At 35.1% G+C, this 22,712-nt stretch overlaps 1 protein-coding gene across 3 annotated transcripts in view; it reads left to right on the forward strand.

The window, feature by feature from the left end:
- The window catches only part of HHAT (hedgehog acyltransferase), a 479,576-nt gene that overhangs the window by 49,974 nt on the left and 406,890 nt on the right, over positions 1–22,712 (forward strand). For all 3 annotated transcript variants that reach the window (XM_031937309.1, XM_031937308.1, XM_031937310.1), the window contains exon 4: positions 19,516–19,629. In XM_031937309.1, coding sequence (XP_031793169.1) covers positions 19,516–19,629 — 114 coding nt within the window. The remainder of the gene's footprint in view (positions 1–19,515; positions 19,630–22,712) is intronic.

The raw sequence follows: 22,712 nt of genomic DNA on the forward strand, positions 1-22,712 counted from the left end.
CTGGTTCTTGGACAATTGGCATATACAGTTTCTTTCAAAGCTGGTATTTGAAACCTTTTCTACTTAGGATCTGTCTATTAGAGCTTGTGTTATATTGGCAAAGCCTTTGAGAATTTAGTATCAATTTGATGAAATATTTCAGGAAGGTATCAGCAGGGAATTTTCATTGATTAAGAACATCAAAATAAACTAAATTGTCATATTTTAGTGATATAGTCTATCTTATGGACAGGAGAGAAACTCGGGGTCACTTATATCAACTGCTTTTTTTTATTTTGAAGACAGTTTTTCTTACTAGTTCTGGCAAGAAGTGTAGCATCCAAAGGCTCTGAACTTTGACTTGCTCCATTTCAAACCTGGATCCATTTACCTCCTCTTCCTACCCTAACCTTTGAACTTAGACTTTTCCCACCTAGTGGTCAAGAACAAGAACTAAGAATGAATTCCAGATCCTATGGTCCATAACTGGAATGATTCTCAGAAGTCATTTAGCACAGCTCCTGCTTTTTACAGATGAAGAAACATACCCAGTAATGTTACAGCACTACTCACAAAGCTACAACCTTTGCTCAGGCCACATCACATTTTTGCAACAGGTTCCTCATTAATCAAGTCTACTTTAAGTTTCTCCCTACTGGTCTCTCTTAGAACTACTAAAGAAATGTTCCTTAAGTGTATATCCAATCTTGTGACTCCCCCCCTTCCCTCAAGCCACCCCAGGGGCTTTTTTTTACTTCTATGATGAAATAAAATTTCTTCTTTTCCAGTTTCAAAGCCCTGCGCAACATAGCCCCAACCAATATTTCCAACTCATTTGTATATTATGATCTCTCATTCATTCAGTTGAATGCACTCTTTCCAGTCTTAAGTAAGGTCACAGAGGTATTAAGAGGCAAATCTGAGTGATGATAACACGAGTAAATTCTTTGTGTACCTAAAATGTAAATGATGGAGTCCAAAGAGTAGGCAAGAATTTTTTTTCCAGAGATCAGATGTTGGGGGAAAAGCTACTAGGAAGGTGGCTTAATTTGAGACTGTAGATAGAGGTGGAAGATAGATTAATGGTATAGAGAAGCATTGCCCTGTGAGGCTGATTTATATTTTTACTAGAGTTTTTGTACAATATTGTAGAATCCAGGTGATTTTATTGAATTAGTACTAATCAAAACTCAGAATAACCACTGCCCTGAAATCCCTCACCATATAATAAAAACATGTTTCAGCTTGGACTTTTGAAAGAATTGAAAGGAAATGGGACCAGAGGAAGCTGAGATACCAAAGGCACTGTCTTAGAAGGTAGAGACTGACTTTTAAGTGGTGACTGCTCAGAAAGAGAATTGAAACATGGGGACATGTAGAATATTGCCCTTATTTTGTTCAGTTGTTCTTGGATCTTCTTACATTCCCCTTCCCAATCCCACTGAAGTTTTATTTGACATGTTTGTATTATATAACTTCACACAGCTTGTCATCTTTGTCATCATCATCATCATTAGAGATTTAGTGTTGGAAGAAGGAAGCTAAATGGTGCAATAGACATAATACTGGGCATGAAGTCAGGAAGACTCACCTTCCTGAGTTCGAATCTGCCCTCAGACACTTCCTAGCTGTGTGACCCTGGGCAAGTCACGTAATCCTGTTTGCCTCAGTTTCCTAATCTGAAAAATGATCTGGAAAGTCAATGGCAAACCACTCTAGCATTTTCCCAAGAACATCCTGGATGAAGTCCTGAAGAATCAAACTTGAGTGAAAATATTGAAAAATGACTGAACAACAACTAAAACAACAACAATAACAACAGAAGAGCTGAGAAGGTCCTCAAGAGTTATTTAATTCAATGCCTTCATTTTAAAGACAAGCTGGTGCAGGATCACACAGGTAGTAAACAGTAAAGTGGGCATTGTGTTAAGTGCAAGGATATACTTCCTACCTGAATTAGATAAGGAGAGAAAAAGAAAAGTTAAAAAAAGACCTTGTGTCTTTTTTCATCACATTATCATCACAGTAATAGCAAGGGTTAATGGAAAGATTGATGGATTTGGATTTGGTATTTTGGAATTCAGATTTCAGTTCTGGCCTGTATTGGTTGTATGACTATGGATGGGCAAATGATTTCTCTTCATAGAGCATCACCTTACTCATCTGTAAAATGGGAATGATCCTTGTTATTCTCCCTTCATAGCCTTATTAGAACAAAATTACTTTGTTCACTTTGGGAACTAATTTTATTATTAGTGTTTCCTCAAAATAAATTTTTTGTTTTCTTATGGGGATAAGAGTGTTTCACCCCTGTAGCAGCAGACTATGTTCTCTTCCAGGCAGACTCTAATGAGCATCTGATGTGGCTTTGGGGATGGAGGCCCACTGTCCCTTTCGTTCTGTGTCCCCAGAGATTATTCTGGTTTTCATGTTGTAGCTGTTATAATCCTCACTGCCTGAAGAGAGAGAAGATTAAGAAACTGTTTGAACTGGGTGTGTGTGAATTTTTAGCTTGTTCTTATTAGCAGAAAATTGGATTTTACCCTGCTGTGACCTTTCATGGAGGTGCCATTCAGCAGCATTCAGGATTCTGGCTCCTTCAGCCAGTTCTTCCCTGCAGAGAGAATTCTAGATATGAGGAGGATAAAACCCAGGGATTAGGAAGAAAAGGAAAATTGATTGACACCCAAGGAGCTTGAGATATACCATGAACACACATACATACATACATTCATATATAGATAGATATATAGATATGTGTGTATAGTTTCATTTATGTTTATACATATATTTGATATATCTGATATTTGGTATATATAATTTGATATTATACACATACTTGATAAAAAGATTTGGTATAATTTATGTATATGTGTGTATGTTCTACATATATAGAAATGACTGAAACAACTGAAAAATGACTGAATAATAAACTCTTGTAATAAAATGAGATTTTAAAAAGTTGTCTATTCATCTGGTAGCCTATGATATATAAACACAATATGTATGTATATAAATAAAATAACCACAAGGTTTTTAAGTTTTAAGCTTCAATAGGTTAAAATTACTCTAAGAACTTAGGGATACCATCTATATATATTTTCAATTGTGTCTGAGTCTTTGTGACCTGACTTGAAGTTTTCTTGATAAGGATACTGAGGCAATTTGCCATTTCCTTCTCCAGTTCATTTGACAGATAAGGAAATTGAGATAAACAAGGTTAAGGGACTTGCTCAGGATTACACAGCTAGTAAGTGTCTGAGGTCAAATTTGAATTCAGGTTTTTTCACCAAGGAGTAATCAGGAAAAAATAAAACCCATAGTTTAGGGTTTTTAAAGAAAACAAGTAACTTCCTTAAAGCCAAAAAGCTGGGAATTGCTGAGAATTTCCTGATGCCAAGCCCAGTGCTCTCTATCTTATGAATAACATTTACAGAAGGCTTTGAGTTTTACAAAATAAATAATAATCATGATCGCTAACATTATCTCATTTTCTTTTCAGAACAACTCTAGGAATAGGTACTATTATTTCCCCATTTTACAGATATGGAAACTGAGGGAAGTAGGTTAAATGACTTTCCTAGAGTCACACAGTTAGTGTCTGAGGCCAGAATTGAGAGAAAGAGGGGGAAAAAGACAAGAGGAGACGAGAGAAGAGGAGATAGAGAAGAGGAGAGAAATAGAGACAGAAAGAGACATACAGAGACAGAGAGTCAGAGAGACAGAAACTTAGTCTGTAGCTTTTCTTTTATCCTACTTACTCTTTGGTACCCCAAGTACTTCTGTCTTTAGTGTACTCTAGGCAATTTGAGAATGTCTCTTTATTGCTTGGGACTAACTATTAATATCCCCCTGAAATGGTCAGTGTAACCAAAGCATCTATGAACCAAATACCACTACAGATACTACCATTTTGGTCATGTTCCCTGACCAGTTATAATAGGATTGTCAGCAGTTCATTACTTTGTCCCAAACTTGTAAGAGTTTGATTCATTCTTTTTGCCTCCAGAAGACCCAACTAGGAATAATAGATAAACACCTTAAGAAGACAGATAGAAAGCTAAAGAAAATATTTCCTAACAATTATGTAGAAATGGGATGAACTATCTTAGGAGGTAGTGAGTTCCTCATTACTGGACTTCCTATATTGGGGGGAGGATTTGTGAATACTTGTTGAGTTGATGTAGAAGGAATACCCATTCAAGTATGGCTTGGATGAGGTGACCTCCACACTTCTGCCCAACTCTCACATTTGTAATTTCCACATTTGGTAGTATCACTGAAAATGGGGAAATGGATTAAGGATGACCTAGAAGAGTGGGAGAAATCTTGATTTCAGAAGGCTGATGATGAACATCTTTTTCTTCTATTGGTAGAGAAAGGGTGAACTATTGATGTTGCACGTGCTGTCAGACATAGTCACTGTTGATTAGTTTTACTTAACTTTTTTGTTGTGGTGGTGGTGATTATAAGGGAAGTTTCTATTATGGGAGATATTATGGGAGAAAGTGACAGATGCGGAAACACAAAATTAATAAGCCATTAAGAAAAGAAATAAGGGGCAGCTAGATGGCACAGTGGGTAGAGCATTAGCACTGTCAGGAGGACCTGAGTTCAAATCTAGTCTTAGATACTTAACACTTCTTAGCTGTGCCACCCTGGTCAAGTCACTTACCCCAATTGCCTCAAACAAACAAACAAAAAAAGAACTAGATTGTGGATTCCACATACATTTGAATGCAAATTCTGTATGGGGAGGGATTATTTCATTTTTTGTATTTGCATTCTTCCCCCTTCTCCCCCAACCCCATCACTTAGTAGATGCTCAATTAATACTCATTGATTGATTGATTTAGGTACAATAAAGGATTTATATAACCCAGGAAGATTTGGGAGTAGCGAGTGGGCCCACCTCTTTGTATATAGTAGTTTCTGTGTGTAGGTTTAGAGAAGATCATAATACTCTCTGACTTTAGTCATTGTTGGCCAATGGTTACATTCTCTTGAGATGTTGTTTTCTTTCTTCTTATCATTTTTCCTTCCATTCTGAATTGTAACCCTTGCCACCTAACTCACTTTCTGTATTTGTGGTGTATAAAGAAGAGAATGAATATGACATATCTTGCCATATTCAATTTGTGCTGGTCTTATTAATATTGTTCCACCATTGTTGATATTTTCTTCCACATAAATAAGAAAATCTCAAGTGAAGCCTTTGTCTTAAAAAAATGACATTTAAGACAACAGTTAATATCAGGGTAAGTGTTAGGTAGGAAAAATGGTTTTGTCTCTGAAACATGTGCAGTTTATTTAGTTCAGGTTATTTTAGAAACACCAAAGCTTCTGGTAAAAAAAAAAAAAGAAAATCCTTCCAATAATTGCTAAATGACTCATTAGTCAGAGTTCATCCAAAGAGCAGCTCTCCTTCTGTGCAAAATTAGCCTGCTTCCTCCTCTGGAGGTTGTTCTTGCTCCTCATGAGCATTAAGGGAAATCTTCCCAGATCTGAGAACATTTAAATGTGTCTCTGTGTATGATTAACTAATTAATACTTTCTGATATTTTGAGTTATTGAAGAGATGGATATATAAAATGGTACACACAGAATGGTGTTTAGGAACTTACTTTGGAGAGTTCTACACAAAGATGACTGGTATTTGTGAATTGTTTCTGGGATGTGATCATGTAGCTCATCCCTTGGTGAGGAAGGCTTGCAATGTTGGACATTGTGTGTGATATAAGTAGAGGTGTTATCAATTCTTGAATACCTATCTGTGGTAGAATCCAGACACCACAAAAGCGACCCCACATCTATCACCTTGGACAGACGCCTTTGGTCCTTCCATATTGTGGTCCCTGTACTTTGCTGTTCCAATGTAGAACTGATTGGAAGGTAATATGGACTTCTATCACTTTATGGAATAATGTATATCCAGCAAGGTGGTCTAGAAAATGAATCTTATTTTTCCATCGCATTCTATTTTACACTTAGAGTGTGGGGAGAAAAATCTCCTAAACTGACAGTGGTGAGAAAAGGGTTAACATGGTAGAATTGCCATGGCATATCGGACATTATAGTGCACTAACAAATGTCACATCAGAAGGGATTATATAAAATTCCTTCTTTTCTGTTAATCATGAAGTAGGCAGCACCATGGACAGATCTCTGGGACTGAAATCGAGAAGATCTGAGTTCAAAATAGTCCCAAACATTTACTAGCTGATTATGTAGTCACTTAACTTCTGCCTGCCTCAGTTTCTTCAACTGAGAATAAATGGAGATTGTAAAATGGGGATAATAATAGTACCTGGATAGAATACTGGGCTTGAAATTAGGAAGACTCATCTTCCTGAGTTCAAATCTGATTTTAGGCACTATCTAGTTTTGTGACTCTGGGCAAATCATTTAACCCTGTTTGCCTCAGTTTCCTCATCTGTCAAATGAACTGGAGAAGGAAGTGACAAACCACTCCACTATCTTTGCCAAGAAAAATGGGATCATGAAGAGTTGGACATGACAATTCAACAATAACAACAATACCCCTTTCCCAGGATTGTTATGAAGATATAGTGAAATAATATTTCAAGAATGCTTAGCACAGTACTTGTTACAAAGTAAACATATAATAAATGTTTGTTCTCTTGCATTCTCTTCCAGTCTGTAAGAATTTCTGTCATAGATTTCTGAAGGTTTCCTCCTCCTTTTCCTTCTTTTCTTGCCTAGTTTATTGGGACAGGTCATTTCAAGCTTCAGGAATAGGCGCTATTATATTTGCTATACTCTTAATCAAAAAAGGTTTTTTAATTTTTTATATGGGTTCTAAAACTGAATCAAAATGATACTTTGTGTGTTAATTCCATAGATTGCATCTGTTTTGAAGGAGAGATTTCTGAACTGGTGAGGGAGCCCAATAATTGCATTAGTGCTTTTAAATACATTATTGTTCTATCTGGTTTTGTAAAGCCCTTGTAGACATCTTTTGTATTTTATACATCCATCTTCCATCTCTGGTTCTTAGTATTATACTGTGTATACACCAAATATTTAATAAGTGATTGAATAAATAAATCCCAAGATTTTCATGTTTGCTTCTTAAAGGAAAAACAACTATAACAAATGAAGTGAAATAAAATCTAATAATTCCAAATGACAAGTGGCACATCCAGATTGTCTCATGGAACATCTTCTCTAGAAATTAAAAAAAAATTATTAAGTACCCTACTATGTGTGGTGTTCTATCCTAAGCCTTGCTGAGTGGAACTTCTCTCCCTTCTCCCTGACCCCAAGTTTTCACCTTGAGGAACTTAAAATACAATGGAGGCATATACAAAAATATGCTAGAAGGAATTATATAGTACTGAAAAACATACAGAGACTTCTAAGAAAATGTGAGAAGGGAGACATTGCCCTTCATTTCAAGGATCAGTCAAGGCATGGTGAGAAGTTAATACTTGAGCTCAGTCTTCAGAGAATGGAAACAATTACACAGAGATAAGAAACGAATCTGACCCCATCCTAGAATTTTTCCATCTGCATTGAACAATATTTCTTTCTTTTACCCTGCAGTAGTGAAGTTGGACTTCGTGTTCCTCATAGAAAACATCATGTCCCAACTCTATGATTTTGTTTTGGCCATCTTTGTGCCTGGAATGTATTTCCTCTTTGCCTCTAGTCCACAGAATCTGTCTCTTTTGTCTTATAAAGCCCAAATCCCATCTTTCATATGAAGACCTTTCCTTCTCTCAATGGCTAGTGCCTTTTGAATATATATATATATTTTAAACTAAAATTAATCCTTTTTAGTTAACAAAAATCTGGTTTTTCTCTACTTTCTCCCTTCTCTCAATTGAAAAAGAAAGAAGTCAAACCCTTGTAACAATTTATGCCTAGCCAAGCAGAACAAATTCCTGTACTGGCCATGTACAAAAAAACTTTGTCTCAATCATTACCCTGAATTCATTATCCCTCTGTCAGGAGAATCTGTCACAAATCCTTAGGAATCAGAATTGTTCATTATATTGATCAATTATGAAGTTTTTCAGAATTGTTTGTTGTTCAGTTACTTTTTTTTTACAGCAATTCTAAATTGGATTCCCTACTTATTAGTGTTCCTCACATCTTTCAGTTTTGTCTCTGCTTTCTTTGGTGCAGCTGAGAAAGCAAATAATTCCTAATACTCAAACAATAGCTCTATAAAGTACATCCCCTCCAAAAATGGTTGTTATTGTTTATCCTTATTTCTCGAAGAGGACCAATGACATCACTAGTGTGATGTCTTGACCTGTGTATGAATTGGATTTAAGGGGGACAAAGCTGTACATAGCTGTCAGTCTCACTCTCTCTTCCAGAGTAATCAAAGTCCAGTGGCAAAGCAAAAGGTCAAGGCAACTGGCAATGGCCCAGGATGCAGTAGGTGACCTTGGCCTTTCTAAATTAAATCTATCCCCAGGCTCAGTTTGTGCAAGGCCAAGGCCATTCATTGACTAAGGGCAGGGTAAGAAAAAGATGGCTCAATTCACCATCCTGGAGATATCAGTCTGGGAGGGGAAGACCCTCAGAGTTTCTGGTTTTAACAAGAAACAACTGCTCTTTACATTCATTTCAGAACCTAAACAATATTGTGGCTATTATTGGCCATTCTGTGAAAGTCAGAGTCATTTGGGTTTTAAAATGGAGTCAAGTAGTTCCATTCTAATCATGATAGACTTTTAAAAGTCTGTCTTTTCAGAGCTATATTTCAAAAAATCAAAAATGAAATGGTGCAGGACAAAAAAGTATTAAAAATTAATAAATAAAAATGAAGGAGGAGGAGGAGGAAGAAAGAATAAGGAGAAGGGGAAAAGGAAGAAGAGAAAAAAGAAGGTAGAATATGAGGAGAACATTTCTCTGGGCAAGTCACTTCTTTGTGCCTCAGTTTCCTTCTCTGTAAAATTGCGAAAATAATATCATCTATGTCCTGGATTATTTTAAGGATCAATTTTAAGGAATCTGAAATAACATATATAAAGTACTTTACAAACCTTAAAGAACTATGTAAATGCTAATTGTTATTATTTCGATGTTTTTATTAATGTCTTTTGATTTTATATCATGAATTCATTTGTTAATAATTATACAAACAAGCAATAATTCAGTCATAGAATAAATATATCACTATTATAACATAAATATATAAATTTATTAATAATAAAATAACAACAATAAAATGATTGGGACTGAGAGTGGATATAACTTTTCACTTTTGTACTTACCCTTTTGCTACCATACAGGAGAAGATTATGAGCTTTCACTTTGAAAGTTTAGTATCAGAATTGTCCCTTGTATCTATCTGCATCCAAAGTTTGGTCTAAAACAGGTTGTAAAGCCTACATTTATTCTTTCTAAAGTGGCAGACATGCATGGATGCAACAGGAATGACTGAACATGGGTGTAATTGGGTTTAGGTAGCAGGGATTATAAACAGGTTGCGGGGTATAATCTTAAAGTCCTCTGATCAGGTTTGGCTATTGGTCCCATGGGTGGAGCTCTTTCTCAGAAGTCCTATTGTGGCCTAATCAGGTTCCACCACCGAGTTGGGCTGTTTAATCTGTTACAGATTACAAGATACCTTCTGAGTTCCTGGAAGTGTGTTGGAGTAGAAAGATCCCAGAGATCCCTCACTTCATTGGGCTTCAGTATGAATCAATCTGAATTGGTTCTGTAGCTGCTGGTATAGCAGAGGAGTTTGGGGTTCAGCAAGTGAACACTGCAAAGAATTTCTGTTATGTCCAATTTAAGGGATGTTCAATTTGCCTTCTTGGCTGATTCTGATTCCCAGGTCTGTCTGACCTTTTCTAGATAGTGGAGGAGCTCTAGCAAATCACAGTGGTTTAAAATCATTAACTGCCTCAGTCCCACTTATCTGATTCGAGCTTTGTTGACTTTCAGAAGTATTATCTTCATTAACATTGCTGTAGACCTTGTATTTATTTTTCTTTTATCACTTTCTTCAATCTGCATGATTTCATTGCAGTGTTTCCAAAAGGGCAGAACTGTGTAAATCTTGATCTTCCATATTTGTTGCTCATTGTAGCACAACAGTAACTCAGAATGTCCATATGCCACCGTTTTTTTCAGTCAGCTCCCAATTTTTGGACATAGCTTTTTCTTGTTACAAACAGTTGCTCTTGCAAAAATTTTTGTGAACCTGGAACTTTTCTTGCTTTGTTACCTCCTGTATATTGTAAATTCAGTCATATCATCTCTGGGTCAAAGAACTTACAGGAATGTGTAAATACAAATTATTATTATTTTATTAAGTTTTTAATTGCTGTCTTTTGACTTTATATCATTAGAAATTTATGTCTTTTAATTTAGTAATAAGTATATGTATCATTAATAATCTGATCATAGAATAAATAATATTATGTGTATAATTTACTAATATTTCATGTATAATTCCAAATTGTTTTCAAGAATAGTTGGTCAATTTTCATCTTCACTACTATGAATTAGCATGCCTATATGTATAATTGGCAATTAGTATAATGCCTGGAACAAAGCAGGTTTTTAACAAATGTTTGTTTACTTGGCTTGACTGTGAGTACTGACTTTCCAGTGTTTGTAAAGTACTAATAATAACATTAATAATAGATGATTTATAAAACATTTTACAGTTTGCAAAACTTTACATAACATTATCTAATTTGGGTTTCTTAGCAAGCCTTTGAGGTAAATACTACAGGCATTAGTATCCACTTTACAAATGAAACTGAAGGTTGAAGAGGTTATGTAATCTACTCAGAATTACATAGCTAGTAATTATCAGATCTTTTCCCCTTCAACTTCAGCATTCTATCAACTGTGTCCAAATAGATCAACCAAGGAGGAGAATAGCTGGGAAAAGAGACTGGGAAAAATCTATGGAGGATTGAAAATATGAAACCAAGATATCTAAAATCTAAAAGATTTTGCCTTTTTGGCAACGTAAATCAATAATTTTTTTTGAGTAGGATAGTGGCTCAATGGAAGTGATTTTATAGAAATACTACTCTGGTGACAGAGTGCATCAAAGATCTCTATAAGGTTCTGAGCATTAGTGAGTAGGAAAATAGTGATGCTCTTGAAGACATGGTACCCTAGTTGTCTGTTTTTGAATAAAAATGAAGGTCACTTTTGGATATAATAAGTTGTAGGTCATGTCTAATCACATGTTCACCTGTTAAAGAATAGTTACTTATTCAAGACACTTATTATAGATTGATATCTATACAGATAGATCATTAAAGCATTTAAAAAACATTTCTGTTTCCCATGCTAAATGCTGGGAAGACAAACAGGATAAGTTCTCAAGGAATTTATGTGATGATGGGATAAGGAAGCACATAAGGAATTGTTGCAAAGGAGGTAAGGGCAGAAGCCATTGAGAGTTCCATTAGATTATAAATTCCTAGAGGTCAGGACTGTCTTTTTTTTTTTTTTTTCTCTTTTTGTCTTCCCAGAACTTAGTACAGTGTTTGGCATATACTAAGTGCTTAATCAATGTTTATTTATTGATTCATTGATTTATTGATGAGAAGACTGAAGGAAATGACACGGATGGTTGGTTCCTGATAAGAGAAAGCAAAAGGTTCTTCCATCTAAATCCTAGCTTAATAAAGATAGTTGTAACTTATGTGCTAATGCCTGTTGTAGAGGAAGAATATAAGCTCTTTGTGGATAGAAACTGTTTTGTCTTGTTGAAACCCTAGCTCTTAGCACAGTACTTACTATACAGTAAGTGCTTATTGATTAGTTTCTGACTGATTGAACCTCTTTTGATTTTTCTGAGAATCTTTGCCTCCATAGTATTTGCAGCATTTTCTCTTGTAACCCACAGAAAGTTTAAATAACAGGGTTTGATTGCACTTAGCATATTGAAGTTATAAATTCAGTTTCAAGTCTTTGCACTAGTCAGGATTTTGAAACTGGGATCCTAAGTTTCTGAACTCTAATTCCTGGAGTATAGGATTAGTGGGATAACATTGGTTGCCATCAAACAAAATTTGATAAGCATGATAAATTTGGAGAACACAAATGACATCATTAAGTAATCCAATATACTCTTTAAAAATTGATGGTGGCAGAGAAGAGGAATTTGAGCCAAGTTTAAGAATAAGTTAATTTAATGATTAGAAGAATAGCAGAAATAGTACATACAGAATGATAGTATTTACTTGGCTTTGAATTCTTCTATAAGAAGATACATAGACGTCTTTTCCTCTAACTCATTTTGTGATAAAGTGGAGGATTGAGCCAGAAGTTTAGAATTCAGAAAATTTCACAGACCAGGAAAATAAAGAACCTCATGATATTCAAGGTCTCATTTATCAAATTTGGCAGTCAGTGTTTCTCATAATAGCCTTGTTAGCGACTAGGATAGACTTGAATCTTTATTCTTACATCTGGGAATCACAAAGAAGTAGAATTTCTTTTCCATTAAATTCCCACAAATTATTGTGTTTCAGTATTAATCATTTCAGCTATCCCACCATAGTTATTTTGGACACCATACTATAGCTTCTGTGGTGAACAGGAACTCATGAATGGTTAACTCGGGCCTGGGAGAATCTGGTTCCTTAAAATGAACAGCACAACATGAGTAATTGATCACAGCTGCGGAATAAATGTTTCACATGGGGAGTTTCAGTAGGTGCCTTGGGTTTTTGCCATGATATAGTAATAACCTTTTTCATTCCAGTGACCTGGTCTTCTCAGTCATTTCAGGCTTTCTTCCAGTTGGAAGAAAAAAAAAAGTGCTTAAAACTCTTTCTGCTTTCTTCCCTTTGTCCTGTTTAACACTTTGTATTATATGGAGTAGGGGAAAGGGCTCTGATTTAGGAGTTAGAAGACCTAGACTGGAGATTAGATTCTGAAATATTATACTAAATATGAGCATATCACTGAAAACTGTTGGAGGCATTTTTTCCCTTTCCCCCTGATTGTTAATTGGATTTTTAATGTTAAGGGTCATTTAGAACTTATTTCTATGCAGATTGTAACTCTGCTTATAATTTGGAGAATATATTGGGGGTTTACTATGGCTGAAAAAGTCATCAATTTATTGGTGATGATCTTCAAATTTAGCTGGGCTAATCCCTGAACTGCGGAACTATGTTCATCAGATACAGTTGTAAGATTTAGAGCTGGAAGGAATTTCTGGAACCATCTAGTCTAACAATCTCAGATGAAAAAAAAATTAAGACTCAGGGAGGTTAGTTGATTTGTCCAGGGTCATCTGACTAGTTAAAATCTAAGGTAATATTTGAACTCAGGAACTCTAACTGCAGAGGCTCTTTCAATTCATATTCTTCCTCTCCTCATTAACCAAACAGTTCTATTAACCTCATATCCACTCCTAATTATGACTCACCTTGATACCTCTCCACCTTGTATGCCTCCTATGTGAGCATAGCTTTTAAGGACCCAGGGTCATTTCCCTGCCATGATGGGGCATTAGAGAAGAACTTTGATGAAATAAAATTGTACATTTAAGTAGCTAGAAGATGTAATAGATTTAGAGTCAGGAAGACCTGAGTTTGAAGACTGACTTTGATGCTTCTTAGGTGGATGACTCTGGGCATATTATTTAATCTTTTTAAGCTTCAGTTTCTTCTACAAAATGGATGTAAATCTATAAAATGGCTATAGAAATAGAATCTGACTCATAGGGTTGGTGTAAGCATCAAATGAGATAACTTATGCAAAGTGTTTTGCAAATTGTAAAGGTCTGCACAGGGTGCTCCCAAAGTCTCCATGTAGTTTTAAATTATTAAAGATTTAACATACTGGCTAACATACAGAGTGTTCCAAAAGTCTTAGTGTGACTTTAAACTTCTGTATTTTAAGCTCAATAGCTTAAATAGTAATAACTGAACCAAAGCTCACTAGCCTTTCACATAGTTCAGGGAATAAGATCAGGGACCTGTGGCTTCTGTTTGTTATAATTAATGTAGAATCCTGGATGTGGGGATTTTAAAAATATATATACTTTTACCTTGTAGGTCTTTGCAAAATTTCTTTATGGAATATCATTTTATAGGGATTTTCTATCTCTAGTCTTCCTCCTGCCCTTCATTCTCACGCTTTTGGTTACCATTATGGTTTTTGATTTATTACTTTGAAAAATGTATATTATTCATAGATTCCTTGGGATATAAAAATGAAGGTAAAAGAATTAAATGTTATGATATTATGTTGGAAACATTTTTTGAAAGTTTAAAAATAAACTTTTGTGAAATTTTAAATAATTAAAATTGATTCTAAACCCAACACTCTATCCATTGTACCACTGAGACTCAGAAAGACAGAGACAGAGATAAAGAGACAGAAAGAGACAAAGTCAGACAGAGTCAACAGAGATAGATAGACACACACAGAGAAACAAAGACAGACTACATTGTTGTGCCCTATTTATATTTGGTCAATAAATATGAGAATGTATTCACTGGACCTGTTTCCTCATCTATAAAGTTGGTATGATAATTTGTGTTAATATATGTGGTTCCTATGTTACAGGAGTGCTCTGAGACTTAAATAAAAGAATGTATTTAAAGAACTTTGCAAACTTGTCACTTCATAATTATTCTTTCATTTTTGTCTGTCTGTGTGTCTAAGATTTCCACATTTAAACTGTTTATTCCTGAGTAGCCGAGACTGTTTTATTTGCTTTGTATTTCTGTCCAGGACAGTATATGGTGCACAATAAGAACTGAATGCTTAATTCTTGGATTTTTTTGGTACTAATTTGTAGGGAGAGCAGGAATTAATTAATAGGTGCCAGCATTTTAGAATTCACTTTAATTTTCTCATTTGCAAAATGAGGGAAGTAGAAATTCATAGGAGAGATGCATCAAAGTTAATGAGCTTTGCCAATTATAAGTATGATGTTCTTCATGATCTAAGAATGTCTACATTATAGTGTTCATTCTCATAGATTGGGGGTCATGTTTATAAGTTTTGCACAGTGCCCACCATATTGTATCTTGAAGGTAAAAGTCTTTTCATAATGATGAGACTCGAGTCCAAGTATTAGACCCAGAGCTAGGAAACCCAGGTTCCTGACCCCTTCTCACCATTTGCTCATTGTGTATCATTGATTAAATAAACCAACTTCTTTGAATTGTGACTTTCTCTTAGGTGGAACAGGAATAATATTTCTTAACTATCTCAGAATGAATGTGAGAATCAAATGAGAGAATCCATGTGAAATTTCTGCACTAATAGAATACTTTGTAAATATGAGTTGCCACAATTTAAAAATTCAGTTAATCAAATATTTATTTCCTGTGTACCACACTTCCATGTCCTGAGTGCTGGGTAGAGATGCAGAATTTAGATAAAAGATGGTACTTGCTCTAATGAGATCCACAGACTGAATGGATAATGTATATAATTATTTTAATCATTGGGACTAAAATGTGGGACAACTCTGTCTAAGAACAGGAAATTGCTTTGGGGTTTGACTCAAGAGCTTTGCTCAAAATGCCTGCTCCTTAGGAAACCTTCTTTCACTTTAAGATGGAAGTAATCTCCTAGAGTACTTTGTATCTCTTTTGAGAGTTACATTCTTGTGTAGCCCATGGGCCTTGAGGGTCAGGGATGTTTCATTTTTGTCTTTAAAGCATTCTGAGTACCTAAGTAATATAGGTGCTTAGGTGCTCATTGATTGAATGAACTTTTTTTTTTTTTTTGCTGAGGCAATTGGGGTTAAGTGACTTGCCCAGGATCACACAGCCAGGAAGTGTTAAGTATCTGAAGTCAAATTTGAACTCAAGTCCTCCTGACTTCAGAGCTGGTGCTCTATCCACTGTGTACCTAGCTGCCCAATTGAATGAACTTTTAAGGGTTCTCTGATTATATGAAATCTCAGCAGAGTGTTCTTGGGGGACCTTCAAGCAAATACTTCTCCATGGAATAAATTTTTTTCTGATCTTGATATGTTTTCCCTGACTAGAATATACTCACTATAGTGTGGTTCTTGTATGTACTTCCCTGGGCTCTCATAGAAAAGACTAAAAAGATTTGTTATTGTGAGGCAATAATATGATAGAAAAACTCCTGCATGTGGAGTTCAAGAACTTGGGATCAGACTTTGATTCTTTTAACTGACAATGTGTGTGACCTTGAGTATTTAACACTGAAACTCTTTGAGTTGTTATCTTCACCTATTACATGAGAGGGATTAGACCAGATAGATCACTTCTGCAGCACTTCCAAGCCTATATATATGTATGTGAAACTATGACATATCTGGAAAAAGGCACTATCCTTTGCCCCTGAACATGGTTGGGCAAGGCTCCCTTGTTCTAGTGTAGGTGAAATTAAGTGTGAAATACATGGAACTTTTTGCTCAGAGAGGAAAGTTTGTCAATATTTTTACAGCTCAAGTTAATATATCTGAAGTTTGAATCTCTTCTCTTATACTTGTTGGTTTTACTTTTCTAGGCAGACAGATTTCTTGAAGTAAATATTTTAAATGGAAAAGCATGAAGTTTGGTGAGCAAAGTTTTCCTTTAGATAGATATTTTTTTCTTTTTCTTTTTGGTTATACAATGAATCAGTTATACAAGCAAGACTCTAAGGCCTGTTGGAATCTGCTCTGTTAAACAGGATGTGAAAACTGGAAGGGACCTTAAAAATCATTTCTACCAACCTCTCTCATTATACAGAGGAGAAAACTGAGGCTCATAGAGGTAAATTAGCTTACGTAAGTCCAGTGTTTTTGATGCCAAGTCTACTAGCTTCTCATTAATGAAAGCTTATAGCAACTTCCCAGGGCCCTGAGTGGACTATATAATTTCTGTTTCTGAAGCTTTGCAGGATACTTATACTGTGTGGCTTTCTCCCCATATTAAAATGATGCTCATAGTGAGGAGGGAAGAAAAAATAAACCAGAAAAAAAGGAGAATTCACATGATAATTTCATTGTACATTTGGAAGGAACAGCAAACTATACATAGTAGATTTGCAGTTTCATTGTAATCATTTTTTTTTTACTGCATATGCTATAAAAATGCTTATTTAATTTAATAAATTCAAAATAAAGTATAAATTTTAAATGATCCCTTTGGGGGCACTAGAAAGTACTTTTAAAACCAAGGATTTTAGGTGTGGTGAATGAGATATTTCCCATTTTTGGTTTGGTTTGTTATTTTGATAGGAAAATGAGGTTAAATGATATGCCCAGAGTCACACAGTGTTAAATGTCTTGAGGTCAGATTTGAATTCAGGTATTCCTGATTCCAGAGCCAGTATGCTATCCATTGTACCATCTAGCTGCCCCAATGGGATACTTTCAAAGACAAATATTTACTTATTTGTCATCTTACACAATGCATTGCATATAGGAGGTATTTAACCAATGTTGGTTGATTCTTATCCTTTAAAGTTCCTTTCCCTGTACTATTTATTCTTTTATTGGCACTGAATTTGATGACTGGATATCTGGGCAATGCTCTTAATTCTAATAATACCTCATAGGTGATAAATAAAGAAATATGGTATTCCTGTATTATATAAGCACAGTCAAGCAAAGCCCAGAACTACATTTGTCACATACAGAAATGTATTTCTTATTCTGCATCTTAGTCTGTTTTCTCTCTTAGGTACCTACCTCTCATGACATTGGCAGTATTCTTCCTTATTCTCTAGGATCAAAATTAAGTATTTAGTTGATTAGACTCTTTCAAAAATTGTTAATTTTTTATATTTGTTATGTATAAATTATTTTTAAAAATTCTGCTTATTTCACTCTGCTTCAGTTCCTATTAGCCTTTTCATATTTTCTTCTCAGTAGGTGGGGGGAAATGAATGCTTGATAATTAGAAGGAAAAAAGAAATCCAAAATACTACACATTATCCTGAGATCTGTCCAAAACAAATGTAAGAGGTGTGGTTGAAACTTCCCCATTCCATTTTAGTGTAATACTCAAGGTGAAAGAATATCTCAGTCACTCAAATGAAAGTCTTCATACTATGTAAAAAGTCTTTGAAAGCCAATGGATTAAGCAAAATAAAATCAGGCAGGAGTTCGATTCCAATAGGTTAGGAAACTTGATCATACCTACACATGAGAAGGATCATTTTGGGGAGAAGGCTTTTCTGTCATAGCAGAACTAATAAGCATTTCACAGAGCTATTTCTAGTATTCTTGTACTAGCATGAAAGGGGTTTTTTGATTCAAGATAGGATGATTATTGAACAAACTGTTTAACAACTTTTTGTGAAATTGTATAAATACAATTTCTGTGCAAATTATAAGTAATTCAACTTAAGAAGTATTATTTGAGTGCCTACCATGTGCAAGGTGCTCTGCTGGATATAATTTCAAACCACATAGAGTTTATGGTAGTGTTGACAGAATGAGACACAAAAAGGAGCTTTGATTTAATTAGCTGAGAAAACCTATGTAGTATTTAAATTCATGTTTTTACACTCTCTACATTTGAGAATTTATTCTTTGAGCCTCAATTTCCTCATCTGTAAAGTGGGTCATCTATGATTTAAATAATATGTCTGTCCTTAGAAGTTGAGGCAGAGAAATTTCTTGACATAAGTCAAATTATTTTCTCAGGAACATATAACTGGTAAATGTCCGAGATAAGATTTGAGATAAGATTGAAGCCAGATGTTTCTGACTTTAAGAACAATATTTTATCCACTCTGCCAGACTGATTCTTAGATATTACACAAGTAATAATAAGATAAGATAGAAAATGAGTTTGAATATAAGGCAGACAACTTTGAAGCATAAGAGAGATACAAAATGTTATATTAATTCAGAGTTAGGAGAGATCAGTTTTTGGTGATGGAATCAGAGAAATAGCCATCACATGGCTCAGCTGGCTTTATTATATAGGCAGAACTTCATTATTAGCAGTCAGTCAATCAATAAAAAATACACTATGGCAAGCATTAGAGATACAAAGAAAGGCTTTCAAAGAGCTTACAGTCTAATGGAGGAGACAACATGCAAACAACTCTGTATAAACAAGCCATATAGAGAATAAATTGGAGATAATCCACAGAAAGAAAGTGCTAGAATTAAGAAGGATCAGGAAAGACTTGCTGGAGAAGGTGGGATATTAACTAGGATTTCAGGGAGCTAGGAAGCCAGAAGGTAGATGAGAAGAGAGAGCGTTCGGGAATTCTAAATTTTGCTAATTACTCTAGTGTGACACATCATGGTACAACAAAAAAGAACATGAGACGTAGGTCCTAATTGAAGTATCTTGGTTGGCATCCTGATTCTACTACCTACTTTAGTTGTGTGATCTTGGGCAAAATAATTAATTTCATTCTCTTTATATGTAGCATGAGTTTAATAATGTATACAATGCAATGTCTCTGGGTTTACATAAGGACCCAATACAATAATTTATGTAAAAGTGTTATACAAAATGTGAAATGTTCTTATAAATAGAATAATTTGAATATTTAAATCTATCTTCCCTATAGCCCTGCCTGCCCCTTTGCCCTAAGCAACCATTTAATAAATTCCTATTTTGACCCCTTTAGGACCCTACTGACTTTGAATGGAGCTTCTGGATTGAATGGGGGAAGCAGGATTTGGTCTGGCTTTTTCTTGGCCATATAGCTATGTCTCAAGTCACCATGCTCCTCATGGGAAAGGTAAGGAGGAAAACATTTTAATCACACTAATTAAATTAATTAATCAAATTAACAGAAGAAAATAAAAAAAAATTCAGGATAATTTTCTTACTGCCTTGTTCAATTTAATATGTACTTTAAAAATAGTTCTGTTTCTTATGTCACCTTTTTTTGGTTCTTTTTATGTGGAAATAGTTGATTTTGTTGATAAAAAGAGAAAGATAAAGTTTAATGTTTAAGTGACTTTTAAAAAGCTTCTGTGCCTCATTCCCTAGTATAACTTCTTGAAATGAGTTTTAAATTGGGAGTTAGTAGATTTGGGATCTAGCACTGACTAGAGAAGAGAGTGTTTAGGGAAAAACTATAAAAACTGGAATGGAAAAACTTTTTTTCTTTGGTTACTCCTATAACCTTTACTTCTTTCTCTCCTTTTAAAAATTATAGGGACTTAGGTCATAAATTTTGTTTTGAAACTATAAGTAAAACCTTTAATAGGTGCCTTGTGTTTATCTCTGAAGTACCCAGCACTGTGCTGGCACATAGTAAGTGCTTAATAAATGTTAGTTGAATTGAAATTAAATTGAATTCAAATGCTATCACTTGACCTATCTTCCTCCTAAAAACTTCCCTTTGTTATGTATAATTATATCTGAATCAGATAGTTCACATTCAGACATTGTACCCCAAATGGCCCAGATGGAATCAATTGTTTTTTTTGTGAACTGCTTCATATATCAAAATGAAATTTGTGGTGAGGATTGTGGAGTTGGGGCTGGGAACCAGAAAATCAAGTTTAGATGCTTGATAATTTTCACAGTAGCTAGATTTCTTTATCTTGGACAAGTCATACCTTTCTAATCCTTATTTTTTCCACAATTGCAAAATGCGGGGTTTAAAATAGATAACAACAACTGTAGTTAACAGTCATCTATCACTTTAAAATTTACATGCATTTTACATGTAGTTCAGCAGTTTACATGCATTCTTAGTTGATTCTCACAACAGCCCAGGGAAGGACAATGAGTAGACTGAATTCAAACCCTTCCTGAGATACGTAATAGCTGTGTAATGCTGGCCAAATCCTCACCTGTTAGAAGGAGAGAGTTGAACTTGTTGATCTCCAGGGTCCCTCTAAGCTATTAATCTAAGATCTTCTGATCTCTATTTAGAAATGAAATTAAGAGATTTGTTTGTACTTGATGAGCTGGTAAAGAATTAGGGTCAGGAGATCCCTGCTTCCTGAGACAATTCTACTCTTCCTCATAGTTAAGCCTAAATCATCCTCTCTGTCACAAGTGGGCCGTGTTACAGCTTGAAAGGATCATATGGGGTCATCTGCTAGACATCCCTCTTAATCTTTCTTGTCTGCAGATCTGATAAGCCATCTCTACTTCAAATGTATCATATTTTTAAAGTGCTTAGCACTGAACCTAGCTTATAGTAGGAACTTAATAAATGTTTGTTTTCTAGTCTCTTCCATTTTCACATCATTGAAAACAATCCTAATAATATAGGGATAAACACAGATCCCTGGGACCCTCTATAAGATAACTTTTTCCAAATTGGCATTGGTCATTCTTCCATTTCTGAATCCTTCAAACACTACTACTGTCCTCTCTATCTTTTCATAAAATAGTTAATTAAAAAGCATTTATTTAGTACTTGCTATATGCCAAACACTATGCTAAATCAAAAGAGAGACTGCCCTGAAGTCTCACATTCCAATGGGGATGACAACTTAGAAATAACTATATGTACATCTATAAAAAAGTGACAATGGAAGATAATCTCAGAGGGAAGGGATTATAACAAAATCCAATAGCAAGAGATACAAAGAGAAATTCCATTTAAAATAACTTTTGATAATATAAAATATTTGGGAATGTATCTGCCAAGGGAAAGTCAGCTGGAGGGGAGGGAGGCCAAAGGAACCAGAAAGAAGAAAAAGATCATGAGAGACTTGGATAAAGGCTTTGTCAAAATGTAGGTAAATTACATTTCATTCCTTTCTCTCCATGATCTGTTACCCTTCTAAGTCTTTACTTTTTCAGGCTAAACCTCGCCAGATCTTTTAATCTCTCTTAATATGGAGTCTTGATTTTTTTTCCTTTTTATAGGCATTTGATATAAGTTACCTTTCCAATAATAAAGTTACATTAACACAGTACTATATATTCATGGTGTTTTTTCCTATCACTTTTACCCTCCACACTCTGCCCTGAAATCTGGACCTCCTTGTTGCTAGTAACATATATATGTGAACAGATAAAGGTGGGGTGCAATCTGTGGCTGGGAAACACAGCTTTCTCTGTGTGAAATTAATTGTCCCTTAAGAGTACTGAACCATAATATGATCCTTATTAATAGAACAATCTAGCCAACTGAGCTTCCTGGTCTCATGACTAGTAGGCACAGATTTTTTGGGTGCTATCTCTCTCCATACCAGAGTGGACAACTATTGGTGTGCTATGGAGACTCAGCACTTCAGAACTTCTCTAACTATAGCTCTTATCCTCTCTAGCTCTCTCTTCTATCTTCTTTACATCCTTCCTCACCTACATAAATATTGGCTAATGAGAAAGGCAGTGGTTGTGGGAAGGGTGAATTTTCCTTTTTTCAGTTGGGTAGTTAGTATAGAATTCGAACTTACCACTGAAACATCCTGGTTCTCTCTTGGCTGGAATTAAAGGACATTTCCCCAGGAATTTCCCAGTCTTTCCCTCTAGAAATGGAGACTAAGTGATGACTTTTAAACTCTGAAAGTAACTTATGATTGGATTGTGTATTGGGCATTCTTAGATAATTGCTTTGCTTTTTGAACATCATAACACTGCATTGACCTCAGCATTGCCTGGAACATTTGTCCTTACTAAACTAAAAATAACCTTGCATCCGTTTCTCTGCCCCCCCCCCCCAAACTACCCAGATGAGGGTAGGATAAAGATGAGAGCAGTGTCTGACCATGGAATATAAATGTCTCTGTACAAAGCTAACTGAACTTAATAAGTATTCATCCTTAATGTGTCACAAAGGCTAGAGCTTGAGAATTGGAATCAGAAAGAAATGGGGTTAAATCCTACTTCTGACACTTTTTCTGTGACCAT

The sequence above is a fragment of the Sarcophilus harrisii genome, chromosome 4 (assembly GCF_902635505.1).
Source record: "Sarcophilus harrisii chromosome 4, mSarHar1.11, whole genome shotgun sequence".
Taxonomy (NCBI): domain Eukaryota; kingdom Metazoa; phylum Chordata; class Mammalia; order Dasyuromorphia; family Dasyuridae; genus Sarcophilus; species Sarcophilus harrisii.